The sequence below is a fragment of the Ochlerotatus camptorhynchus genome, unplaced genomic scaffold (assembly GCF_037179485.1).
Source record: "Ochlerotatus camptorhynchus isolate MF236.1 unplaced genomic scaffold, CSIRO-AGI_Acam_v1.1 ptg000128l, whole genome shotgun sequence".
In the NCBI taxonomy this organism is placed as follows: Eukaryota; Metazoa; Arthropoda; class Insecta; order Diptera; family Culicidae; genus Ochlerotatus; species Ochlerotatus camptorhynchus.
Window position 1 is genome coordinate 2,541,779 of NW_027040618.1, and position 27,045 is coordinate 2,568,823.

The window sequence follows — 27,045 nt, forward strand, 5'->3', positions numbered from 1 at the left end:
ATTAAAATTCAAAGTCCCTCCTTTTTTACATATTCTGCACAAAAGATACTTTTTCTCCCACCACATTCATAAAAATCGGCGGTAAATTCTGTGAGGAATGAGCTATTTTGTGTGCAGAATGTGTAAAAAAGGAAGGACTTCGAACGTTAATCTAAATGCATATATAGAGGTACCAGATATGTTTTGCACTGCAGTGTCCTCTATGAACAATTGACGGAAAAAAATATTGTGCGTAGTTTCCGATAGATGTCACCGCAAACAACAGCAGTGACATCTGATGGAACATGAATGCAGAAGCTTGACAAAATGATTAATTAATCATTTTGTCAAGCTTCTGCATTCATGTTCCATCAGATGTCACTGCTGTTCTTAATGGTGACATCTATAAGAAATTACGCATACACAGTTCTGTTTATTGTTAACAGAGGGCGGTGCGGTCAAAACATGTATGCTACCCGATATGGTACCTTTATTTATGCATTTAGATTGACATCCGAAGTACCTAATTTTTTACATATTCTGCACAGAAATACATCTGAAGTCCGTACTTTTTTATTTCTGCTCAGGATTTCCTCCCGCTTTTATAAATGGGGCGGAGCATATAGGATTTCGGATGTTAATCTAAATGCATATATAGAGGTATCAGACATGTTTTGCAGTGTCAGGTACTGTATTTCTGACTTCTTTAGGTGGTCGCTCATTTTTTTTTACCTGAATATGCACCGAAATTGAATTATTCCCAATATGGGGATTTTCATCACTTTCTACTAGTGGAACAGTGCCATCTGTGTGGAAAAAAGCCTCACGATATGATTCATATGATTACATACGCAAATCACGAATAAACACGTTGGAATTGATTAAAGGAAAACTTGCCATAAACAATAGTAATAGCTCAATTTTAGTAAACAAACCAACAGTTCTCGATTACTTTTTCGAAGGGACGTATCAGCTTTTGTAAACAATGCATTTGATCGTCGATTTGACGTAGCTGGTAGCTCGCCCACGCCCACGTTAAGTATGTCCAATTTTGTAAATCGTTAACTTTACGCATGACGTCATAAAAACATAATTAGTTAAAGTAGTTTTAGTTTGAACAACCTGAAAATTTCACAGATGATTTTAATTTTTTGCTAGATTATAAATGGCTGAATTTTGGTTCAAGAAACAATGACTGACAAATATTATACAAAGTTTCATGTAAATTAGAGAAGCTCAAGCCTGATCGATTCGTCATTTGACGTGGAACTGCTCGAATGTTCCCTGACCCAAAGTAACCCGTCAACGAGCTTCAATACTATTTTTCATTCAGTTTTTCCCTAAGCTTGTTACATCAAACCAACACTTGCCAATTTCCTTCATATTTCCGATCAAATGATCACACTTAGAAATAACTAATTTTACACGTGATGAAAATCCATCTTTGAACCAAAAAATGAGACGTAAACAAACATGTCATGTAATATTAAGTGCTCTGAGACTGAAAAGTTCGTTACTCGACGAAAAGTACGTTTGATTAAGCTTTATTTCGCGTCTGTTATGACTCAAATCTATGTCTAAATTGACGCTCGTATATGTCACTCTCAGAGCACCTACATTTACATGATTTTTTCTAAGTGTAATCCCTCCCACCAGCACCCATGGGCAAACATCCAATCTCTCCCGTTGATTTCTGCGATCCAAACTTTCCATTTCTAATTCGGCGAAAACTACCCCTCATTATTGACATAACAACCCACAATTGGCCAACTTTTCACCACCCACCACGTCAAACGGGCTGAATATGCTGTCTCATTAATCATGAATTTGTTTGTTTTTTTTTTTTTCCTATGCGCTCGGCACCCATTCCGCGAAGCGTCGTCTATTTATTTATCATTAGCCAACGGCATTGGGCGAGCAAAACTTCTTCCTTGCCTATCGGATAAACACACAGACACACAAACCAGTAGCGAGCATAGCGATCGTAATTATTACCACAGACATTTGTATCAACTAGCTAACGTTGGTCATTTTTTTCTTCTCTTCTTCTTCTTCTTTGTTATTGTAGGATCGACACGTGAAAAAGAACGGCGATGGTCAACCGCTAGTGGACTCGTCCCAGGACTACATCCTGCTGCTCGGCTACGAGAACCAAACGCACACGGTGCTGCGATTCAGGCGGAAGTTGGACACCTGTGACGTGGCGCACGATGTGCCGATAACGGTGAGTGTGCTTTCGATATCCTGTGGGAGGGCTTCGAGCATGGTGCGACGAAGGAGACGAAGAACGATTATTCCGAATGGTGGGTGGTTGTAATGCTTCGGAGGGGACCGCTAATGAGCGTGGTCTGTTAACGATTGGTACTTGGTGGTGGTTTTGCACGTCCGAGCAAGCTCATGGACTTTCTGCTTGGGGAGGGACGGTCAAATCTTTTCCAGGAAAGATTATTTGTTGGTCATTTGAAGCGATTTTGGAAGGCTGTTAGGAGCTGTATGGACTATATTCTAAACAATATCAAGCCTAAGAAACCAGCATGTGATGAACGACTGACTTTTTCTGTAGTAGCATGGCAAATGTGTCCTGCCCAGTCAACATGGGCAGTATTTACATAATTTGTAAAATGGATTAACTCGAATGGCAGTTGATTGATTCGGACGTCCCCCAAAGCTACACGTCCACTAGCCGTGCTCTTAACATTCCCAGCAGATGGTTTACTCATTAAACCAAGCTGTTCGGCTGACCAGGTGCAGCCCATCGACCTATCCCACCAAAGCGTACCAATTATCGATACTAGTCCAAGAGGCGTTGCACATTTATGCTTCTTCTACTTCTTGATCATCTGCTGCTCCTGGCTGCAAGACGTTTTCATTGACATTACACGCAAGCAATTGTGCAACAACTTCTTTTTCCTCTCAGCAGCAGCAGCAGCAGCCACCTCGAGGGCCTCGATTACGGAACGCACTGGTGCGCGCACTTGATGATGACTGTACGCTCGTAAATGGCCAATAGCAGTCTGCGCGCCGTTTCCAGCGAGCGTTGGTGTTACTCAATAATGCATGTAATTAATTTCGTTTGGACAGATTTGGGCCGATTCGTGTTCCAGAAGCAGCAAGTGCGAAGATAAACAAGCTGTATTTTCCGACACTCTCATGCATTCTTGAAATGCCTGACGCTGGCTGGGACCCGCTTATTCAATGCAGTCGGTGACGTTTTCTCGGACCCGCGTGGTTCGTTTCGAGGGCAAATCACGAGTTCGTGTAGAGGTTTGATTTTTCTCATCAACGCGGGTGCGCGTGCTAGCGAGCTCAAGTGGAGCATTATTTATGGAGCTGCTGCTCTCGGAGTTGCTCCAATTTCCACCAATGAACCACTTCTTGATTACGCCAATGTTGCCCAGAGCTTTGCTGCACCATGTGAATATCGATATATGTACGACCGGGTAATTAATGTTATGCAAAAGCGGCGAGGCGCGAAATGAGAGTCGATTGCAGCGCTGTTGCCCATGGATGTAAACCACGTTGATGTTTTTTTTTTTTTTTTTTTTTGGTTTTGTGGCTTCTCAAGGCTCATTACGGCTCACGGTTTTGGGTTCGTGATTGACCAAAAAATGACTTATCGATGATTTTTTTTTGTGAGTGTCTGAGATGTTTAAAGCAGCGTTTATAATGAGCTGCAGTGACTCGTTGAAGAGGTCTGAATATGGGAATTTTTGAATTTTTTTTTACATCTATTATGAACGCATTACGTAGGTATAGGGTTATTTTAGAAATGATCCAAGCCAATGCAATCAATCAATTATGGACCTTCGCTGGAATTATCTCGTCGTGCGCGAGTTCATTACTGAAACGATTGTCTAGAATGGTAATTGCCGCAAGGTTTGGTTTTAATTTTAGATGAATTTGAAATGTCAAATGATCATCACACATTTTTTGTTTGTTTGCACAGGCTCAATCGAATAAACTTTACAGACCCAATCTGCCAAACATACGTCTACGGCAAAATGTTCCTTACACTGTTTTAGAAATTTCGTTCAAACATAGTTTTCGTGTAGATTCCATAGATTGAGAGATAAAAATCAGAAAAGAGGCCGTTATAACTAACATTCACAAGACAACAGAGCCAATAAAAGTTTCAATTAGATTGAGAGAACATAGTTGCATTGCTTTTCAATGACTACCTATAACATATTTGCCCTCCCTGAGTGTTTTATTGCTTAAAAAAATTAACGAAAATGCCTTACTTTTTGGACGTTCAAAGTGTACTACCCCCTTAAAGGAATTGAAGAGGGAGAGGGAGAAGGAGGTTTGAAATATGATCTACGATAAAAATATTTAATTATTCCTAAAACATGAACTTATTCCTATTCAATTTGATATCAGCAGTGTAATACTACTATTATTACAAAACAAACATTTTAAAACCACACACACACACAAAATACAAACTAAACACAAGGTTTCTCAAACTTACAATCTAAGGTTAATATTCTTCAAGAAAACATATATGAGTTTCATAAACTCCAGAACACGTCCAGCCAAAACATCCCGAACTGGAACAATAGGTTGTCTAGAAAAATTCGTTGTAGGCGATTTGTCGATCGTAAATATCGCCTTCCATAGCGCCCAACTTTGCAAACGGGTCCGCCTTCTCATTGCCCGGAATCGAGCTATGAGATGGGACCCATGCAAAGGTGATTACAAAAGATCTTAAAGATAAAGCACTTAGAAGCTCTCGTATTTTCATGAGAAACTACGAGGAGTGCATCCTTCGAACTACAATTTGTATTTTTTGAACTCGATTGGCATCTCGCCGTGGCCGGTGCACCAGGTCGCGCGGGCGTCCTCGCGCGGAAGTCGGAAAACGGCATGGGAAAATACTCCTTTCCATGTGATCCTGGAACATAAATCGAACAACAATCCTGATTAGTAATGAAATTAGGGTTAGAAATACGTATTCCGATTTTTTTTTAAATTATTTTTTTCAAAACTTGTGGCCTTAGGAAAAAAAAGTCCATTTTTTCACCCTAAAAATGCTTACAAAATCGTGGATCAAAAATCCATTTTTGACAAAATCGAAAATGTGGATACGTATTTCTAAGCAGAATTTAATTCTGAACAAGAAAACCTAGGCGATATCCAAATTTGATGATAACTGGTTAGAGTTATTTCCCACGCCAGTTTGAAAAACCCCGTTTCGAGATAAACGCGTTTGAAGATAAAATTGCTGTCTCAGCGCGCCGGTACATGTCTTAGAAAATCGCTTCGTAAAGCGGTAACGAATATTCTGGCGGACTTGGAGTCTTTTCTATATTAAAGTATACTTCCCAAAAAACATTTTAAGCCAAAAAAAAAAAATGCATTTTTTTTTTGAAAAATCAAAGTGTACTCCCCCTTTAACTTAAGATTTTAACTTTAGATTTAAGACATTAATAATGTATAACGCAAAAATTAATTTGGCTCTGTTAAGTTTATTCGATTAAGCTTATACAAATAAATAAATTCAAAAAAAAAATTAGAATCCTGATTTGAGAGCACGCAATAAGCTAATATCCGATAAGCAATAAGCTTGAAATGCGAGGAAGAAGAAGATTGAACAAGTACGTGTGCTCCAAGCTGGAAACCGTATCTTTCTTTTACCTTCAGCACATCTTCAAAAATTTAATAAATGGAAAAGATTGTTTAAATACTATCGTATCAATGAAAATTAACATTTATGCAGTGAAAAAAAAAAATGTTGACAGTTAGAAGGTGACACTCACACCATTCGCCCCGGGTGTCACCGAGTCCCGGTACGCCTCAGCCTGTACGTTTATGGCTTTCTCTAAACTCCATGTTTCTTCCCTTAACTGTGTCTTCCTCTTTTTACACAGGAACGCAGAGTTCTCCCTGAAAGTGCGTCCAAAGTTTCTTCTGGCTTCTACTGGTTTTCCCTAGAAGACTCTGGCTTTTCTAGACAAATTCAATTTAAAACTTAATTAATATTTTTCGGGCAAAATAAGCTATTGTTTGTTGGGTTCTTCCTATTCTTGTCCAAGTCCAAGGCCTTTCATCCCGAGGCCACAATTAAAGTTTTTTTTTTGAAAATTTAATTCCATAATCTTTTATTTCAACCTTTGATCTAAAAATCTGTCTAGTGGTTAAAAAGGCATGATAAAAAAATAAAAAAAAATCTGATATTTCGAACAATCCTTCCACGGAAGGGGCCACCCTAATGAGCATGACCATGAGCATGATTGACCGCCCGTGAATGCTACTCCGTTATTTCCAGATAAGCTGTAATTACACAGATAACCAATAGGACGTTGCTTGGGACTAGCAATCAATAGAGGTAATCTAATTTGTAAATACTGGTAATCTAAAACTAGGAAATACCAGTGTCAGCCACGTCCGAGTGCTGGTCAAGAAAGGAATAGGTAGGAATATGTTGACGTGATACTCGTTTTAATGAAACTTGAAAACACATCTGCTCTTCTACGAGAAATCACTGGGGTGTTCGATAAAAGGGTAAGGACTGCAGCAGGATTCATTTTGGTAAACGATATGCTGAATTGATGTCCTGACGTTTCAATAGCGCAAAGAAGCTTGGGGTTGAACCCACGGGCTTCTGCTCAGTAAGCAAAATCGGTCACCACTAGGCCACCGAACGTCTTATACCACAAAACAATTAGGCAGCCCTACTTTTGCTCAATAAAACAGATGAAATTATCGTTCATAAGTAAAAAAATCTCCTTAAAACAGATCGGGTTGCTCCTTAAATGATTGATCAAAATACGTTAAAAATCTTAAAATGCTCATTAAATATTTAAAGTACGCTCCCTAAAATAGAGAAAACTGTACATTAAGCATTTGAAAATGCTCCTTAGTATGCACCGCTTTCCACCATTTTGAAGTGTAATTGTACCATATATCATCGGAAAAGCTGCTGTAGAAAGGTTAATATAATGTCCAGTAAAAATGCACAAGCGATTACTTAATGGGGAAAAAAGTGCGGTAAAGTAAAATACTTTATTCCGAGTAACACACTAATTTGTACCATAAATAATTGAAATGTTTCCTTACCAACATCACTTTTGCCAACCATAAGCTAGGAAATGGAAAACGGGGAGCTTCACAATGGAGCTAATAAATAACGTTTTCTTGATTTGTTGCTATGGACTAATTTCGTTACGCTTTACATCATATTATGAAAGAAAGACGATTTAAAGTATAACTCTATGATGTGAAGGAACTTGACCCAAGATTTTCTGCTCAGCAAGCAAAATTGGTCGCCACAAGGCCACCGAGCTCCTTTTTTTCACAAAAAAATTACGACCAAGTTCCTGTTCAATTCACTGTTACTACGAAAATAAGAAGGTGAAGAATTTGTTATCGATAACCGATCAACGCAGCTTTCCTAAAACTTTAATATTTTTTTTATTTTACGGCCTTGATCCTCCATCCAAATTTCAATACGCTTTATGTCATATTGACGATAAATTCGATTCACACTAAAACTTCGCAATGTGAAGAAGCTTGCAATTTATCCATAATTTTCTGCTCAGTAAGCAAAATTGGTCGCCACTTGGTCACCGTGCTTCTTATTTAACAAACAATTCAAAAGCAAATTTTCATTACGTCGAAAGTAACGAAGGTAAACTAAGTCGAGCTATCAGTGTCAATCGATGATCCTGCTATTACATTATATTCTGTCCCAATATAGGATCACATCCCATTTTTAAATTTATTTAACAGTCAAATTGCTAATAATCACCTTCCGATCAAAATATTTTACTTGAGTCACCCGATTTCTATGAAGATGCCGTTTGTCTTAAGTAACAGTGCAGAGAAACTCGTAAAAAGTGTACGTTCATCGTTTCGCATTCTCATTATTAATGCGAATAAATCGAACTGTTTGTTGCTAAGATGATTTCGATGGTCCTAAATTGATGAATGGACTGCACGTAAGGATACGTGATTGATAATTCTCCCGAATATCCTGGTAAATAAACTTTGACTTAAGTAACATTAGGGGGCCACCAAACGACGCACGGAGGGGTATTTGTTCTACGCTAGCTGGCCAAAAGTCGATGTCTCAAAATAAGCCAAAACAGATTCTGAATGTATGCATTGTATACTTCAGAGGTAGGGTAACAATGCCTTGTACTCATTATTTCTTTTTCTAAACTGACCGCGTTGTGGCATCAGTTCAAACTTGTCTGTTGTGGAATCGTATCGCAGTGCCATTGTTTTCGTGTCTCTACTTGTTGTTGGGATAATCACATTAATTTTCAAAAATCAATAGTGATCAAGCAGGTATTGAAATTTGTATTCCACATGACATCAGCTGATTCCACTTAGTTTTGACTTCGCAGAAGCAGTTTATAAAAATCTTGTCTTCAAGTGCTATTTAAACTATAAAATAAATGTATCGTGATAAAAAACTTGACTTATCTTGTAATATCCTGTGAAGCCGTATATGAGGCATTATATGTAAATATGTATTGAAGATTATAGCAATAAATCAGCGAAATTTGCGATCTTTCGAGAAATTGGAAAATGAAGATGGCATGTCCACAGTGATATCATTTCACCCAAATGTGGCTCTAGCGTACGTATATTTTGCCTCCTTTGAGGATGTATGCATTACAACTCATGCGAGCAAATCACCATATTTACGGTGAGAACATGACAAGCCAAGTGTGAGAGAGTGCTTATTAAGAACTTCTGTGGTGAAAACTAAAATCTCTCTCTCTAGAGAAATGAATTTAATGTGCTCTCGTGTTCACTCACCTAAAAGCTCTCGAGGGTTTACCTCTCTAGAAACTTCACTGCAGAGCCCACTCTCCAGAGCATAGGTTTGAGCGCTGTTGAAGCATTATTTTGCCGAGTATTTTGCTACAAGCATATTAAGCATAAAATGGACCAACTACATATGAGACACAAACCAATCCCCATCCCAGGTGGTCATTCTCCACAAACCAGAAATCAATTTGGACAAACAATTTCTCGAAAATCGGACGATCAACCACATAAGGGTGTTCGAACATCAGAATTTATTTTTGAAGTGTCAGAGAAAATTCATACTTTTTTTTCTGAATTTTTACTTAAATTTGACAGTTTGAAAATAAAGTATAATGTTCGAAAATCTCTCTGTTGTCGATCGTGTGATTTTCAAGATGTTTGTCAAAATTGATTCTTCTTGGTCTGTCAAAAATAATTCTGGTATGACTGCTTTGTATGATTAAAACCGTGCTAATATGTTAAACATTACTATTTCTATGACATAATATGTGTTTAATTGGAAATAGGAATAACTTTTCAGTCATCAAAACAAAACTTCTCGGATCGGTGAAAATTTGCTCTTGAATTACGATGAAGTTCCCGTTCAACTTGCTGTTAGAAGATTTCGGACCCAATGGTGACCTCACAGGTTACGACAAAAACTGCTCTTGGGAAAGTTTTGATATGGATTTCCGATCAACACATCTTAAACAGATGATCTTCTATTCAGTAAGCAAAAGTGGTAGCCATAAACCTAGCTGAGCTCCTCATTGTTTTTTAGACGACTGGGTTTGGAGGGACCGTTTATTTCATGAAAACTGTGATACAATTATAATTTTTCTATCTGTACATTTTTGTTAAGTTTTTCTTCTGAAAAATTGTAAAAGAATTTATTTCTGCAGATTTGTAGAGCTATTTTCAATCGATTGGTGCATTTGGATTTTAATTTCATCTACAAATAACAAAGTTATAAACGTTCAATGCCTAACACCTTTTTGTGATTGTCGTAAATTTAGATTTTTTTTATTAACCCCCTGTACCTTCCCGTAAGACGTATTCTACATCAAAATATACTATATACAGGAAGGTTTAAACTTAGTCAAAATATGCTACATAATTTACGGATGGTCCCTAAGAATCATCTTTGTATAGAACATTAAAAACTACTGTCCTGAATTAGACTATACAAATACGGATATCCATCCACGGTGTTCTCAAAATTCTACCCCAAATCCAAAGCTCAAATTAACTTGCAACAAGCGAGACGTGCGCCCATAACCACAAAAGTTCAAGATAAGAATAGCACGCAATTACTTGTTCTCGTAACCATTTTCGCACTGCCGATGATTATAGCACTGTTTCCCATTTCAGAACAAGGCCAACCGTCTGTCTATCTATCTAGCTGTCTGTCTGTATGTCTGCTGGGCTGGAAAAACAGACAACTTCAGGGTCGTCATCGTCGTCTCCATCGTCGTCGTCATCAGTAGCTCATTACCTCCACAAAAGCTCCAAACTTACGACCGCATATCTTGACGGAAAGCGAGTCTACGAGACGAGATGATAGGATGAGCGAGCAAGCAAGTGAGCGGCGTTAATTATTAGGCTTCATTATTTCCTTTGCATCCATCAGAGATGGAGCTCGTTCCCGGGCCGTCTTCGGGATGTTTGGGGAAGCGTCTGTACTCTTTAATTGCCAACTATTGATGATGGGAAAGTCGGCGTTCTTCTTTCTGCGCTTCACGTACGTTCGACAAGTGCCTTAAACTGTCCGTCCGAATGTACTGTTAATTGTTGTAAATTGTTGATTCGGCTGCTGCAGCAGCAACAACTCTTTAAACGTATCTCGAACGAAATGAGGCAATGAAGTTATATCGAAAGCAATTACGACCTTTTGTATGTGACCGGTCTCTGGGAACAGAAATAAAAATAAAATCGATACCAAGCAGAAGGCTGGTTCGATGAAGACGACTTTCGGCCCAGACGTGTGGGACGATGCCAGCAGTCAATCGTGAAATAGAGGGAGAAAATCGATTGTCAATTGAGCAAAATTGTTTGAAGATGATGCGGAGCAGCAACAGCAGCAGCAGAAGACGACGACGACGATCATTTAAGTTCAGAGGAAAAAACGTGCGAAACTTGGAATCGTTTAAGACCCAATGAAATCGAATGAAAGCGTCAGTCGCGTTCAAAGGAGGTGGAAAATGAGAAGCAAGAAAAAAAAACTTTCTTTCGGACGATTAGTTTTCCTTTCGGAGAAGATGCGCTAGTCTGGAGGATGAACCAATCGAGGGGGATGAGCTGCGTTCCACTTATTTTCCTCTCTCTGTGTGTCGGTTAAGACCAAGTCCGAAGCATTTGTGACATCAATCACCCGCACTCTCCGTCTACCAATGTGCGATGGAATGGAGGACACGAGGAAGAAAAAAGAAGAAGTTCGCAATCAATATCCAGTTCGGAACAGAAGTGAAACTGTCATTTCGTTTAGCGACTAATGATTTGAAATGAATTTATGGCGGACAATTACTTAAAGTTCAATCGATTAGCCAAATTACGAATATGTAGTACATAAATTTCATTTCTACATATGGCACATGATGAACCACATCAACTTAACTTGGGCTTCTTAAGGAAATAATAGAGGTCTAATCTTGAATTGAAATTTTTTATCCGACCTTGACGACCGATCAATGTTTTGTAATGGCTGTTTATGAGCCAAGTCACCCACCATTTATGCAGTATTTATCTAAAGGAAAAGGAATGGAAAGTTTATCCCTCCATTCATGACAAACTCTTCGCTAATTCCGCTGTCAATCATCGTAAAATGACAACATAATGCAATCAAAGGTCGCTGCCTTTTCGCACTTCTTGCACTGCGACTGGCCGCCACGTCGTGGAACCTGCTGCTGACAAGGCCCCCCAACGGACCATCCGCCTGTCGTTCAGCGTGTGCAACTTCATAGACCCCAGCCAGCACATAATAGCGTAAAATAAATTTCTTCAGTATTCCCTCATCCACAGCGTCCCCGCAAAGGGGACATGTCTTCGTCTCGATTTAATTTGCGCTCGAGAGCGATATTAAATGATAGCTATATTCGTGACAGTCTGTTCAGTCATCGGAACCGGTTACGAGGCCGCGGGGGAAAATTACTCCACACTGGGCGCGAATATGTTCAATGAGCTTTTTCCATCAACTACAACAACCAGCACGTACGACAAGCTGGAGGCTGCCTTGAAGGCATTTTCTGGTCGTCATCTTCGCCTTTCCGCAAGATACACAGAGTGACGCTCAGGGTACCGGTACGGACAAAAGCAACAATCTTTTGCAAAGATGCATCATTGCTCATTGGTTTTCAGATGCACAAGATGCCTCTAGGAATGACGGCCCCATTCTTTGTCGGATTTCAGAAGGAATCTGGTGAAGAAATATGTTTGTATGATCCCTGGGGGAGCGTTTCGCATGGATGGGTTGATTGCGTCGATAGTGCCAGAAGTGATGGGCAATTGACACTCGGGTTTGGATGATTTCCATTCGAGTTGGCCGGAACTGCTCGACAGAAGAAAGCTTAGCACTAATTGCTTCTAGTTATTTAATGCAGAAATGGAAATTTAATGTTATATCAGTTGAAATTATACAAACGTTCTAGAGGTGAAGACAACGCCACCGGGTGCAATACATTCAGAGCATTGGAATAATTTTCCTGATCTTAGCGATTGAGTGCACTGATTTAGCGCTCTTGAATATAAAAAGTAATTAAAAATCGTTTATTAATGCACAATGACAAATTGAATCCATTCAATTGGGAAGCTTACGGATCACGCGATCCAATTCCCACAAGATAGCTTTAAATCTAATAAAAGCAACCTCAATCTCACATTCGGACGCCAGTTCATCGTCGTAATGGAGTCACAGTGGAAGCTATTCCTACTATTGCTCAGCCTCAGCTCGGCAACATCCGTCGTTGGTTCGGACCAGGAAAACATCTTCGCTTTGGAGCTATTCAAGCAAGTCTACAGCCTGGAAACCACGAACAATTTCGCCTTGTCTCCGTCGATCTTCCGAGCAACGTTAACGCTCCTGTACCAGATCGCCAACTGGAATGTGGCCACCGAGATGCAGCAAGCCTTGCTGCTTCCGCAGGACAGATCCGAAGCAGCCACGCAGCTAAAAACCTTCCTCTCCAAATCCATTGAAGATCGACAGAACTTCGTGGTTGCTGCCCAACTTTATCGTGACCCCAGTGAGTTGAGTTTGAAGTTCTTGACACTGCTGAACGGTTACCTGAAACCGGAAGTGACTCTAGCGCCCAGTAGTGATCCCAATACGGTCATCACAGTGTCTCCCAAAGTTATAAATATGCCCAATTACAACCTACTGGTTTCAAGTGCATTCAATCTATCAGCGGCTTGGAAGAACAAATTCAACCCCTCGGACGGAAGAGCCGGTGTGTTCAAGTTCACGACTGGTTACTACCAGACACATTTCATGAAGCAAACAGCTCGATTCGGTATTGTGAAGCTGGATCTGTTCACCGCGCTGGAAATGCAGTACGATTGGCATTCGGATCTGTCGATGATTCTTGTGATGCCCAACGACGAAGATGTTCCGCTGGCCACGCTGGTGCAGCAGCTAAATCTGGATACCTATCGCACAATCGATTCCCAACTGAGACAACGCTTTGTGGATGTTGCGATTCCAAAGTTTTCGATCGATAGCAACGTCCAACTGGGGATGAGTATGGCGAGGATGGGAATGGTCTCGCCCTTCCTAGCGAATGCTTTCGATCTGTACCGCTTCCGCGGAAGTGGCTTGGGTCCCGTTGAACAGGCTGGATCGATCAACGTACTTGAAGGTGGAACCATTGCAACCGAGGATGCACGTAAGTGTTGAGTTTAGTTTGAGGGGTAAACAATTGATTTGTAAATTTCGTGTTCGTTTTAGCGAAAGATACTCTACCTACAGCACTGCTTCCGGTATTTCGTGCCGATAGACCGTTTCTGTTTTTGCTGAGGAAGCGAACCTCGAAGGAAATTCTCGTCATTGGACATTATTCACATTTTACGGCGTGATGGGCTTTACTGGAACACCGCGGGAGGAGTTAGTTAATAACACTTGCTGCACGTGCCCGCTTTATATGACACCACCGAATACTTATGTTGTCTTTTTAAATCGTTGTAATTTATAAGCTTACTCGAATAATAGAATGCAGTGAATTGATGGGTTATCATCCTGATTGTTATATTTTTTCGAAAACCTTGGATTACGTCAGATTTTTAGAAAATCGTAATCGGTAATTCAAAAACTATACAGAATTTTCCGGTCCGGGAAAGTAGATTTAATTTGTCGAGCCAAAAATCTTCTTAAAGGCAGGGTCTCCAAAGCATGATTTCTAAATATGTAAAAAGGTCTTCCTTGCTTATGGAACCTCTGCTCGACTGTTGAGCAGTACTCTCCGTTAATATACTCGGTCAGTTGTTCGTGTTCGTTACGCATCGTTTGACCCCAACATAGGGAAGAAATCACGTGGGACCCTAGCAGCACACTTGTCACTGAACAATCGTGGTTACTTGTGTGCAACCCATTCCAGTCACAATCAAGTTGCAGCAACTTATTTCGGTGGAATTGTGCTGCATGGGGAGTGCGATGGCCGATACATCCGGGAAACGGTACTGAACGTTGAAAACGACAGTCGGAAACCAAAAAGCTTCTGGCAAACAACAGCTTTGCTGTTCTGGAGATCGGTAAGCTACCGGATGAAATAAAAAAAAGGAGAAAATGCCACCTTGCTTCGTGAAGGGATTCCCGCCCGGCTTACGGGAACAAATATACTTCTTCATCGCCCGAGGACTGAAGTGCACCATCGAATACTGCACGGAGGGCTACAAGCTAAAGGTAAAACCATGCTGGAAAAGATGAAAGTAGAATACTTCTCGCACGACATCGAGGCCAACAAACCACTCAAGGTTGGTGTGCGAGGATTCCCGAACATGGAAACGGATGCTCTGTCGGAAGAGCTGAAGGCCAATGGACAAAAACCGGTGCAGAAGCACAAAATGACGCATCATGATGCCAATCGAAAGTTCCGAGACCAGCCGTATCTGGTCCTCCTGGAGAAACACTCAACGTGCCTGAAAGATCTGCGGAACATTCAGGGTGGAACAGGGCCGTAGTTCAATAAGAGCAGTATAAGCTGGTCCACCGTGGGGTCACTCAGTACTCAAATTGCCTACTGTTCGGGCACGGTGCCAGAAACTGCCGTATAACCACTCACTGCAACAAATGTGAACAACAAAATGCTTCCGACGGCTGCAAAAGTATGGAGGAAGCGGACCCCAAATACACCATCTGTGAGGCAAAACATCGTTCCAGCAGCAAAACCTGCCAGAAACGAGCGGATTTCGTGGCAATTCTCCAGAAAGCCTCCACAAACAACCAGCCTGGAGGCAAGAAAGGCGCCAGACAACAACTTGCCAAACTTTCCACGGCTACCGATCCTGGTGATACCACCGCTGCCACTCAACAATCGTCTAGCTGCTGCTGTTGTCGCAAACACGAACCAGCAAACGACTGCTGCACCACGTCCGGAACCCTTCCCGGTCCCTGGATTTAACTGGCGTCGCGATCAGAAATCGCAACGACAACACTAATCCTTCATACTCACCGGAGTAGTTGATCCCCCTCTTCACCCAGCTGTCAAACTGTCTACGCAGCTGCAAAACTCGATTCGACCTGATTCAAGCTCTTGGCCTATTCGTCATTCAATATGAGCTGTCAAACCATCAGCATCCCAATTTGGAACGCTTGCTCGCTCAAGAGCAAAAACATCGAGTTCATTGACTTCCTCAACGAACGGAACATTGCCATTGCTCATGCGGCTTGATAGAACCAGCTCCGTCGCAATATGGAGGAACAAATGCTGCCGACTACTGCCAAGTTTTCAGTTGAAAGTCATCGAATCCGTAGGGGTGATATTGCACTTCTTTCGGCTCCATTTCCATCATTGCGGCCTATTGCCACAAGCAAGTCAACATCAGAGACGGGTCGGCAGCGGTCCCTCAAAGTGACGTGCTTACTTACTTATCCTGGTCCGACATTCCTCAGGATTGCACCTACATCACAATGTTACGTCAATTCACTCGGTCCGTGGCTGCTTGTGTTCAATTTCTTGACCGTCCCACACTTCCAAGATCCTGCTCCACTTGGTCTAACCACCTTGCTCGCTGTGCTCCTCTTTGTCTTGTACCGGCTGGATTCGAGACAAACATCATTTTTGCGGGATTGTTGTCCGGCATTATTAAAACGTGTCCGCCCATCGTACCTGTACCCGTCCAGCTTTCGCAACTTTCAGGATACAAGGTTCGCCATAGAGTTGAGCCAGCTCGTGGTTCATCCTTCGCCTCCCTACACCGTTCTCGCATACCCCGCCAAAGATGGTCCTAAGCACTCGTCGTTCGAAAACATCCAGTGCTTGCAGGTCATCCTCGAGCATCGTCCACGTCTCGTGCCCGTAGAGAACTACCGGTCTTATCAGCGTCTTGTACATGGTACATTTAGTACGGGGGTGAAATTCACCCGACCTCAGGGTCTTGTTGAGTCCGTAGAAAGCACGACTTCCGGCAATAATACGACGACGAATTTCTCTGCTGCAGTTGTTATCCGACGTCACCAATGATCCAAGGTACACAAATTCATCCACCACCTCAAACTCATCCCCGTCGATTGTCACGCTTGTGCCTATGCGAGCCCTATCCCGCTCGGTTCCTCCAGCTAACAGATACATTGTCTTCGACGTATTCACCTTTAATCCAACCTTCTTTGCTTCACGTTTCAGCCTGGTGTACTGCTCCGCCACGCTCCGTCGAACCAATCGTTCCGTCGATTCCACTGCACGAATCCAACGGCGCCTTCAGCAGCGCTGCTTTCACGTTGCTACAGCAGTCCTCAAGAGGGGCTTTGGTGAGCTCTCCTACATCTGCCAATGGTGCGTCGAGGCATTGCACGTACTCAGTTGCGACTTCGGGCAGCTTCAGTCGCTCCAGATTGTACCGTGGCAGGCGTCGGTACCGAATGTTGTTGACAACGGAAAGTTTTTGGCGCACCTTGACCATTAGAAGGTAGTGATCCGAATCGATATTTGCGCCGCGATAGGTCCTGACGTCGATAATGTCCGCGAAGTATCTTCCGTCGATCAAAACGTGGTCGATTTGCGATTCTGTCTGCTGCGGTGATCTCCAGGTGTACCGATATGGGAGGCTATGCTGGAAGTAGGTACTACGTATGGCTATGTTCTTAGAGGCGGTGAAATCGATGAGTCTAAGGCCGTTGGCGTTCGTTAGCTGGTGAGTGCTGTACTTTCCTATAACCACTCTGAATTCCTGCGCCTAGCCGACCTGAGCGTTAAGATCTCCGATTTTGACGTCATGGCTTGGACAGCTGTTGTATTTCCGTTCCAGCTGCGCGTAAAAAGCGTCTTTATCGTCATCGTAACTTGCTAAGTGAGGGCTGTGCACGTTGATTATGCTGACATTGGAGAAACGGCCTTTGATCCTCAATTTGCACATTCTGTTATCGATTGACCACCACTCAATCACGCGCTTCTGCATTTCGCCCATCCGATGAAAGCTGTACCCAGCTCATGTGTATTGCCACAGCTCTAGGAGTTGGTATAACCATCCCTATATGTATGTACCGACGATCCCTTCCAGCAAACCTCCTGCAGCGCTACGATGTCGAACTTGCGGACCCTCAATAAATCGGAAAGAATGCGGGTACTTCCCAATAAATTGCGAGACTTACAGTTCCATGTTCCGCGTTTCCAATGGTTAGTCCGTTTCCGTTGTTTGGGTCTATGCCGATTGTTCCGGTCCGTATTTACATTGCTTGCTTCCTATACTTTTTTTTCGGCTGGCCCTACAACCTGCACCAACCCCCAGTGTCTCACCGGAGGACCATCGTGCACAGCACTGTTTAGAGTCCCACGCTGGCACCAAGACGATGATCAACCGCTCCTAGCATGGAGAACAGACGCCGTTTTGAACCGCACCTGGATGGTGAACAAACGCCCGAAGACTGCACTCGCCGGAGAGAAGAGTCCCCCCTTCCCTGTCAGCATACGACCAAGGTCCCACCGAGGTTGGTTACTCGATCTTCCCTATGGTTACTCGTACCCCAGCCGGCACCGCGGGGAGGTAGGGATAGGCGTTACTGGACAAGATGCTAAGGACCGCTAGTGTGGTCTATTTTATACCTGCAGATACGCGAAGTATCAATGGTACGCATTGTCCAGCCGTTTACCAGCCAAAGTGACAACATTAACCTCATTAGGAGGCGTGAGAAGTACATCAAGCTTGGGGCAACAATGAGCACAACCAAAAAGGAACCATCCTAGACAACGATCTGCAAGAAGCTCGCTACAACATCTTGAGCCCGGACACTCCCACCCGGTTGCGTCGGTCCGGTGTTCACGGTACCATTGATATTTTCATCAGCAACATGGGCAACAACATCGCTCAACCTATCAGGTATCAGAAACTCAGCTCGGACCACTATCCGGTGCTGGCCGAAGTTGGTTCCTCCGTGAAACGATTTGAAGCCGACATCAAAAGAGAGGCAATAACCCAGGCCAGGGATCAACACGTGTCAGTATCCAGACAGGGGAGCAATACTCTGAACTTTAGATATACCAAAGACCTTATAAGACTCCGTAACACCATTGGAAGACAGACCCAAGTAACATTGCAAGTTTTATCGAGTTTTAAAGCATGCTACAAGTCTAAATCATGGTATCCAGAAACATCATAACACCAAAATTGTTACTTGGGAGTATCAACGCGCTGGTCTGCCTGTCCATAAGACCAATTGCAATCGCTTTACCAAATCGACCCAAGCCAGGATGGGGAATTTCAAAAATAACGACTTTGCTAGTAAGATCCGCTCCCTCCCAGATGGTGCTAAGCCGTTCTGGAAACATACCAAAGTTCTTAAAAACAAGCCTAGGCCCATTCCACCACTGATACCGCTGAATCGTTCTGACGATTCAGTGGTTCGTCTGATAACCCCTGTGGAGAAGGCTGCAGTGCTAGGTCAACACTTCGTCAGCTGAAAACGCAATCAGATTCCCAACATCTTTGCTGAGGAATCCGAGATCACAGCTGACGAACTGTTGGCTTATAGCAAATCATCCAAAAATATGAAGGTCCCAGATTTCGACAACATCCTCCATCTGAAACTCAAACACTTGAGTTCCTGATTTTTCAACCACCTGGCACTGATTTTTAATTTGTGCCTCCGTCTTGGCTACTTCCCCTCGTGCTGGAAGTCAGCCAAAGTCATCCCTGTAGTATGATAAATAATGAGTAGAATCAAGTGAGCGTGAAGCGTGATAGTTCGTATGTAAACAGAATCTCATTGGTTAGCAGGTATAAATATGAAGTACCTAAGCTCGTTGAAGTGATTCTTGTAACGAATTTTGGAGGTGACGGACCACCAGCAGCAGCAGAAACAGCAGCAACAGAAAGCTCAGCAGCAGAAACAGCAGCAGCAGCAGCAGCAATAGAAGCAGCCGCACCCGTGGGAGCTACATCGCTAATTCGTGTTGCCGTGGCCGAGGCTGGAAACCTCGGTCCGGTCACGACAATGGCGCAGTCGGTACGATAGTGTAAGTATAGTGGAATGACTAAAGAACTGAAGAATTATTTTGAAAAAAATTCCATGACCTGATGGATGGTAGATAGAATTACCATGACCTGATGGATGGTAGAAAGAATTACCATGACCTGATGGATGGTAGATAGAATGACCATGACCTAATGGATGGTAGATAGAATAACCATGACCTGATGGATGGTAGATAGATTTACCATGACCTGATCGATGGTAGATAGAATTACCATGACCTGATGGATGGACTGAAGAAATTTAGAAATAGTTAGAATTGCCATGACTTGATGGATGGACTTAGAAAATTTTTAAATAGTTGGAATTGCCATGACCTGATGGATGAAATATCTCTGAGATGGTAGATGAAAGTCCCCTGAGAGGGTAGATAAAATTCCCCCAAATGGGTGGATATACTGCCTCCCTTCCTCAATTAAGGAGAGTAGAAGAGGGGAAGAATGAAGTAGATAGAGTTAGTGTTGAATAAATAATGAGTAGAATCAAATGAGCGTGAAGCGTGATAGTTCCTATGTAAATAGAATCTCATTGGTTAGAGAATTTTGATAGGTTAGCAGGTATAAATATGAAGTACCTAAGCTCGTTGAAGTGATTCTTGTAACGAATTTTGGAGGTGACGGACCACCAGCAGCAACAGAAACCTCAGCAGCAGAAACAGCAGCAGCAGAAATAGAAGCAGCCGCACCCGTGGGAGCTGCATCGCTAATTCGTTTTGCCGTGGCCGAGGCTGGAAACCTCGGTCCGGTCACGACAATCCCTATCCGGAAGCTTGCGAAATATCCTTCAAGTTACCGACCCATCAGCTTTCTCTCGGGGCTATCGAAGCTGTTCAAAAGGGCAGTCTACCACCAGCTTCTGGCATCTGCCGAGCAACAGTTTGGCTTCCGTAAAGGTCGCTCGACTGTTCGCCAGGCAAACATTCTCAAACGGAACAAGTCTGTATCTGAAACATCTGCCATGGTGGCATTGTTGGACGTTGAAAAAGATTTCGATAATGCTGGCACGATGGTCTGATCTTTTTCAATTCGGTCCTCCAATCATCCCTGTGAATATCATAAAAAACTATCTCTCGGACAGGACATTCCGAGTCTGTCTGAATGGCATCACATAGGATGCCTTCAACATCGGTTCGGGTGTTCCACAAGAAAGCATCATTGGACCTATCTTGTTCAACCTGTTCACCTCCGATATGCTGGCTCTGCCTGATGGTGGATCGTTGTCCCTGTTCACAGATGACACGTCCATCATCTATAAGGGTAGGGCAATCGGAGCTCTGACCACCAAACTTCAGAGAGGACTGGATGCCCTGTCTGATTATATCACCAGATCAAAGACTCGTATAAATTTGGTAAAGATCCAGGTCATAATTTTTCCTCATTTGAAATCTCTCAGACTTGTTCCATCTGAAAATAATAAGATCAACTTGAGCGGCACAGTGGTGGAATGGTCTAACACTCGACAGCAGGCTGCTTAACAAAGGAACACGTTGAAAAATCGAAAACCAAATGCAACATCCTGGTGAGATCCCTGTATCCGCTCATCAACCGGAGATCCACTCTGTCCCTGAAAAACAAGCTTGCTGTCTACAGGCAAGTCATCCTTCCCGTTATCGAGTACGGTATGCCAATCTGTGAGAGTTGCGCCAAATGCAATCACCTTAAACTTCAAAGGATCCAGAACAAGATCCTTAGGATGATCCTAAACAGTCTTCCGTAGAGGCGAAATTCTGAGGTCCACCGCCTGGCTGGTCTTCTGTCTCTGTAAGAGCAAAGAACGGTCATCTTGGGAAGGTTCAGGTCAGAGATGCCAAATTTACAGATATGTCTGTGAATTTACAGACTTTTATTTTTTTCACAGACATTTTTTTCGTTACAGACATTTACAGACTTTTTGGTTTTTTTCACAGATATTTACAGACTTTCTTAATCAAGGGAATATTTTTAAATTTCTTTGGTAACACTGTTTGTATCTTTAATCAAATTACACGAGAGATGCATTTTGCAGCACGCGTTTTCAAATCCACCACGAACGAGCTGTTACTGTTATAGACGGTCATAGTTTTCGATATATCAATATTTTGCGAATTCCCCAGTAGAATCTGGAATTCACATTTTTGTTCATATCATCGAAACCATAACTCCGATCGGAAAAAATAGCGATCTATGGAGATCTGAAACACATTTTCAGGAAACTGCTCCACTCAAATTGATCCAAACCATCTCTGCGAAAATTGAGCGAGTTACACTCATACGAACTTACATACATACATACATGGACGAGGGTCATTTTCCTGATACACGGGAAAAAATCCGTTCTGAAATTCGTCAACCTCAAGTCACGATTTTCGGAACAAGTAAATTTTTCGTTTACGAATATACACCATGAATAAAATTCATGGAATCGTGAACATTTTTCCACAAAATAATCGTAACGCCTGCGTTACGGTGCACCGGCCACCAGCAATGGTAATAGAAGTCGTAGAAACGTGAACTCTGGTTTTGAAAATCATGATTTTTTGTTCTGGTAAACGTGATTTATGTTCATGAGTTGTGCTTGATATCGTGAACCTGTTCTAGAAAACGGAAGCACGGTTAATGAGCTTCAAAATGTAAACAATAATATTATTGTCAATGTTTTGACCATGAAATAATCGGTGCACCGCTGCCGGTAGTTTTTCCAAGATCTACCGTTAGAACCACCGAAAAATCTGCAGTTAAATTACGACCACGAAAGCCTAGAACCTGCCAAGGTAGTCATCGATACAGAAGAAGAAGCGTAGGACAAAGCCAGCCCCGGGGAAAAAATCCAGACAACTCTTCAAAGCAGCTAGCGCCCAAACCACCTGCACTGGAGCCGGCTCCACTGTTCACTCCGAAGGTAGACAAAATTTGCTGCTGTACCAGTGCCCGTAAACAAGACGATCATTCGCCGTATAAAATATATTGATTGGTGAATTCAGCACTCGTTGATTTACCAAATCTACTGCCACCGCCGGAATAGTTCATATCTAGCTGATATAAGTGAACTCGAACCTTGCCCCGGGACACCTTGCCTGCCAAACAACTGGCCATAAACAACTGCTCGTGATCCAAATTCACGATAGCAGGAACGAAATCACGCTTATGGGTTCATGGTTCACGAAATCATGATTTCATTTTGAATTTTATATGGCGTTACGTTTTTTTGGTTGCACTGAATAGGTGTGAACTATGTTCATGGATTTGTGATTACATTCTTGAAAATCCGAATTAAGTGATCACGTTTACGGGAATAAAGTCATGAATTCAGATGAACTAGCAGTTCACGGAATCATGATTTTTTCTTCACGAATAAAGGAACGGTTTTTTTTGCGTGTAGGTGGGAGATACAGAAGCTAGTGTTGCTGGCGAATCACATGGGCCTATTAGCTTGCTGGATACACTCCGAAAACTCTTGGAGAGGTTCATCCTAAACAGGCTGACGAAATACACGGAGAGTGAGCACGGATTGTCGGAGAGGGAGATCAACGGTAGATGCAATTCGGACAGTGGTCGAGAGAGCTGAGAAGGCGTCCAAACAGAAGCGGAGAGGAGATCGATATTGCGTCGTGATACCGATCGACATCAAGAATGCGTTCAACAGTACCAGCTGAGAGGCCATCGCCGATGCGCTGCATAGAATGACAGTCCCTGATTACCTGTGCAGGATCTTGAGGAGTTATTTCCAGAACCGGGTTCGGGTCTACGAGACAGACATGGGACAGAGATCGATTAGAATCATAGCGGGAGTTCCACAAGGCTCCATCCTTGGTCCAACGCTCTGGAACGGGATGTACAACGGCGTGCTAACGCTGAAGCTGCCCAAAGGTGTTGAGATCGTTATTTGGGATTTACTTCGTAAAATCAGTGGAATCAGTGTGACATGTAGGGACCGGAAATCGATGTCTGACGCCATTTTGAAATCCAAGATGGCGGCTTCCGGTTACATAAAAACTTGGAAATTCTGTCAAATACCCCACAATATGGGTATTTTTAGAATCGAAGTGACGTGTAGGGACCGGAAATCAATGTCTGACGCCATTTTGAAATCCAAGATGGCGGCTTCCAGTTACAGAAAAATTTGGAAATTCTGCCAAATACCCCACAATATGGGTATTTTTGGAATCGGAGTGACGTGTAGGAACCGGAAATCGATGTCTGACGCCATTTTGAAATCCAAGATGGCGGCTTCCAGTTACAGAAAAACTTGGAAATTCTGCCAAATATCCCACAATATGAATATTTTTGGAATGGAAGTGACGTGTAGGGACCGAATATCGATGTCTGACGCCATTATGAAATTCAATATGGTGGCTTCCGGTTACATAAAAACTTGGAAATTCTGTCAAATACCCCAGAATATGGGTATTTTTGGAATCGGAGTAACTTGTAGGGACCGGAAATCGATGTGCCAAATACCCCACTATGTGGGTATCTTAAGAATCGGTGTGACGTTAGGGACCGGAAATAGATGTCTGACGCCATTTTGAAATCCAAGATGGCAGCTTTCGGTTACAGGAAAACAGAAAAAATACCGTTGAATACACAACAATATGGATATGTTTGAAATCGGGGTGACCTGTGAGATCCGGGAATCCATGTCTGAAGCCATTTCGAAATCCAAGATGGTGACATTGGGTTACAGAAACACTGGAAAATTCTGTCAAATACCCCACAATATGGGTTTTTTGGAATCGGGGTGACTTCACAGGTAGCAATTTGATGCTTAACAAGTGTTGATTAATCGATTTCAATTTAGCCTTAGATTGAATAGTTGCTGTACATAGACCACGATAACCTTTGCCCAGCTTTTAAACATCTAAATCTGGTGATATTAATCAGCCAAAAGCTTAACAGTAATATACATTGTAAGTTTTTTAAGGCATTAAATAACAGTCTTTTCCAACCCTTGTTCAGCCTTCTAGTTTTAATTCAAAAATAATAATGGAAGACCGCTTCATATCTTATGCAATTATATGGAACTGTTTCAACTTGTTGCTGACTAATTGGATTAACTTATTTATATTGTTAATATAAGTCTAAAAATTACATTTGCATTTCGGGATTCGAACCGGCAATCGCTGATTCATAGGCGTCAACCATACCTACTGGACCATTTAGGCATATGTGTTGTAAAAGGTATGATCATTAACTTGAAGCGCGTCAAATTTAAGTTGAATAACAGCACCCGGAAGAGTATTATACAGCAATGCAGAATTGTAAGCAACAACTGGTGACAGTTAAACATTCCTCTCATTTTCAAGTGCACTTAACATAATGTGGGCACAAGCACGCGATTCATTTTGATGGTCATTTGGATGCTATTTTAGGGCCATAATTGAGTAATATTTTTGGAATGCGGTCTGAAAATTCAGTACAATATAAAGTGGTGAGCAGTCAAAACACAGAAGTACAAATGTTAATACTTCTGACGTCCTCGCAGACCACTTCTACCTGGAGCTATTCCTAAAAATCTCCTTTTCCTTGACTCTACTGCTGCCACTGCCTGTAATTAGAAAGGTAGGCAGTTAATTTAGTAGAACTAAAATGCCGGGCATGCAACGAGTGACACAGAACACTGACGACATATAACAAATCAAGCTATCAAAATATGTGTAACGCATTGCTGATTTGTAGCGTTGTGTTAAGCTTAAATAAGGCTTGTTCAATCTTTGGATCAGCTAACCTCAATAGGTAAGATTATGGGGATACAATTCGCTTCATGGACTACTAATCAACTTTATATTCAGCCTGATGTTAATCAGCTTTGTACACCTTAAATCAACCAATAATCAGCTTCTGTTCTTAATGTTCAGCTTGTATTGTTACTTGGGTTATTAGGACTGAAAACCCATGTATGATGCCATTTTGAAATTATATATGGCGACTTCCGGTTTCCGGTTAAATAACCTACAATATGGGTATCTTAAGAATCGGGGTGACGTGGTGGTATTTGCCAATTTTTCTGTTGCCGGAAGCCGCCATATTGGATTTCATAATGGCGTCTGAAATCGATTTCTGGTCCGTGCACATCACCCTGATTCAAAAAATACCCATATTGTGGGGTATTTGACAACATTTCCAAATTTTTATGTAACCGGAAGCCACCATCTTGGTTTCAAAAATGGCGTCAGATATCGATTTTGGTTCCCTGAATATTACTCCTATTCCAAAAATACTCATATTGTGGGGTATTTGGCAGAATTTCCAAGTTTTTCTGTATCCGGAAGCTGCCATTTTGGATTAAAATGGCGTCAGACATCGAATTCCAGTCCCTACACGACACTCCGCTTCCAAATATACCCATATTGTGGGGTATTTCACAGTATATCCCAGTTTCCCAAAATCACAAAAAAAACTCGTTATTTGGAATTTACTTCGTAAAAAAAACCTCGTTATTTGGGATTTACTTCGTAAAAAGAGGGACGTAAATTGAATACTGCGTAAAAAATACTTCGTAAATGGAGGTTTCAGTGTAAATTGCTCTTTTGACTGTCGATTTCTCCATATTTAGGTGGAGGAAAGTTGAATCTCTCACTAAGATGTGATCGTTCCCCCGCTGCTGTCGTGCCAGGACCAGAACTAAGTAACTAACGGATTTCCACACTACATAGCATATAAGATCGACTCAAATTTAAGTTTATATTACTCAAACTCTAGAAAACGTTGTTTACTTCTATTTAGACTGAGTAAAATTTTCTGAGCCTCAGAAGTCTGTTCGAACATGACAAACATCGACGAAAAATTTACTCATTTTTGGAAGTATACACTCAATGAATAAATTACATATCCAATGGAAAGTATTCATTAGAATTTCACATAACATATCATAATTGGGAATTGCATGAATTTTTTTTTCCGTGTACTAATTTCGGATGTACATCGAGATGTTGCTCATATAAGAAAACAAATTCCTGTAAAAGCTCGAAAAGTTTTACTCAGTTTACGATTTAACTACGTTTTTAAGAATATGAGTGAACTAATCTCAACTTTGAGTCGACCTCATTTGTCGTGTAATAGTAGTTTATCTTTTTATTAATTGCTTTCAACGTATACGGCGTAAATGGATGCATTCCCAATTCGAATAAGGTTCAATTCGTTTAAAACAGGTTTTATCTAACATGACTTTTACTGACATTTCAAGTTTTCCATCTATTTCATCATTCCCCTTCTGCTAATTTTATGCAGCCCAATTAATCATTTCGACCACTTTCCACAGAGATGGCGCTGTTCCGCTGGTAGGAAGTGATAAAAATTCCCATATAGAAATTGAGAGAAGTGGGAATAATTTGCTTTCGGTGCACATTCAGGTCAAAAAAAGTAAACGACAACCTAACGACTCAGGGACTTTGTAGTTCAGTTTTTTCCCGGAAATTATTGTCAAAAAAGCTACAATTAAATAAAAATGAATTTTCCCCATTCAGTTTTACCTGATTTACTACCAGCTCCCAGAGAGCCAAAAAATCAAATTTGAGAGCGAAAATTTGCTCTCACGACCTCAATCTTTCAACATGCCATGTATTTTGTTGACACTCGATTTGTGATTTCCCTTTCACAGATTACAAAATAGAGTACCTGACACTACAAAACATGTCTGGTACCTCTATATATGCATTT

General features: G+C 41.8%; 2 protein-coding genes across 3 annotated transcripts in view; both read left to right on the forward strand.

Moving 5' to 3' along the window:
* The window catches only part of LOC135700108 (MOXD1 homolog 2-like), a 618,927-nt gene that overhangs the window by 515,382 nt on the left and 76,500 nt on the right, over positions 1-27,045 (forward strand). For both annotated transcript variants that reach the window (XM_065220501.1, XM_065220499.1), the window contains exon 3: positions 2,048-2,203. In XM_065220501.1, the coding sequence (XP_065076573.1) occupies positions 2,048-2,203 (156 nt within the window). The remainder of the gene's footprint in view (positions 1-2,047; positions 2,204-27,045) is intronic.
* On the forward strand, positions 12,638-13,806 carry LOC135700081 (serpin B5-like). Its single transcript, XM_065220475.1, has 2 exons — positions 12,638-13,616; positions 13,679-13,806. Exons 1-2 carry the CDS (start codon positions 12,638-12,640, stop codon positions 13,804-13,806), a joined length of 1,107 nt encoding a protein of 368 aa, XP_065076547.1.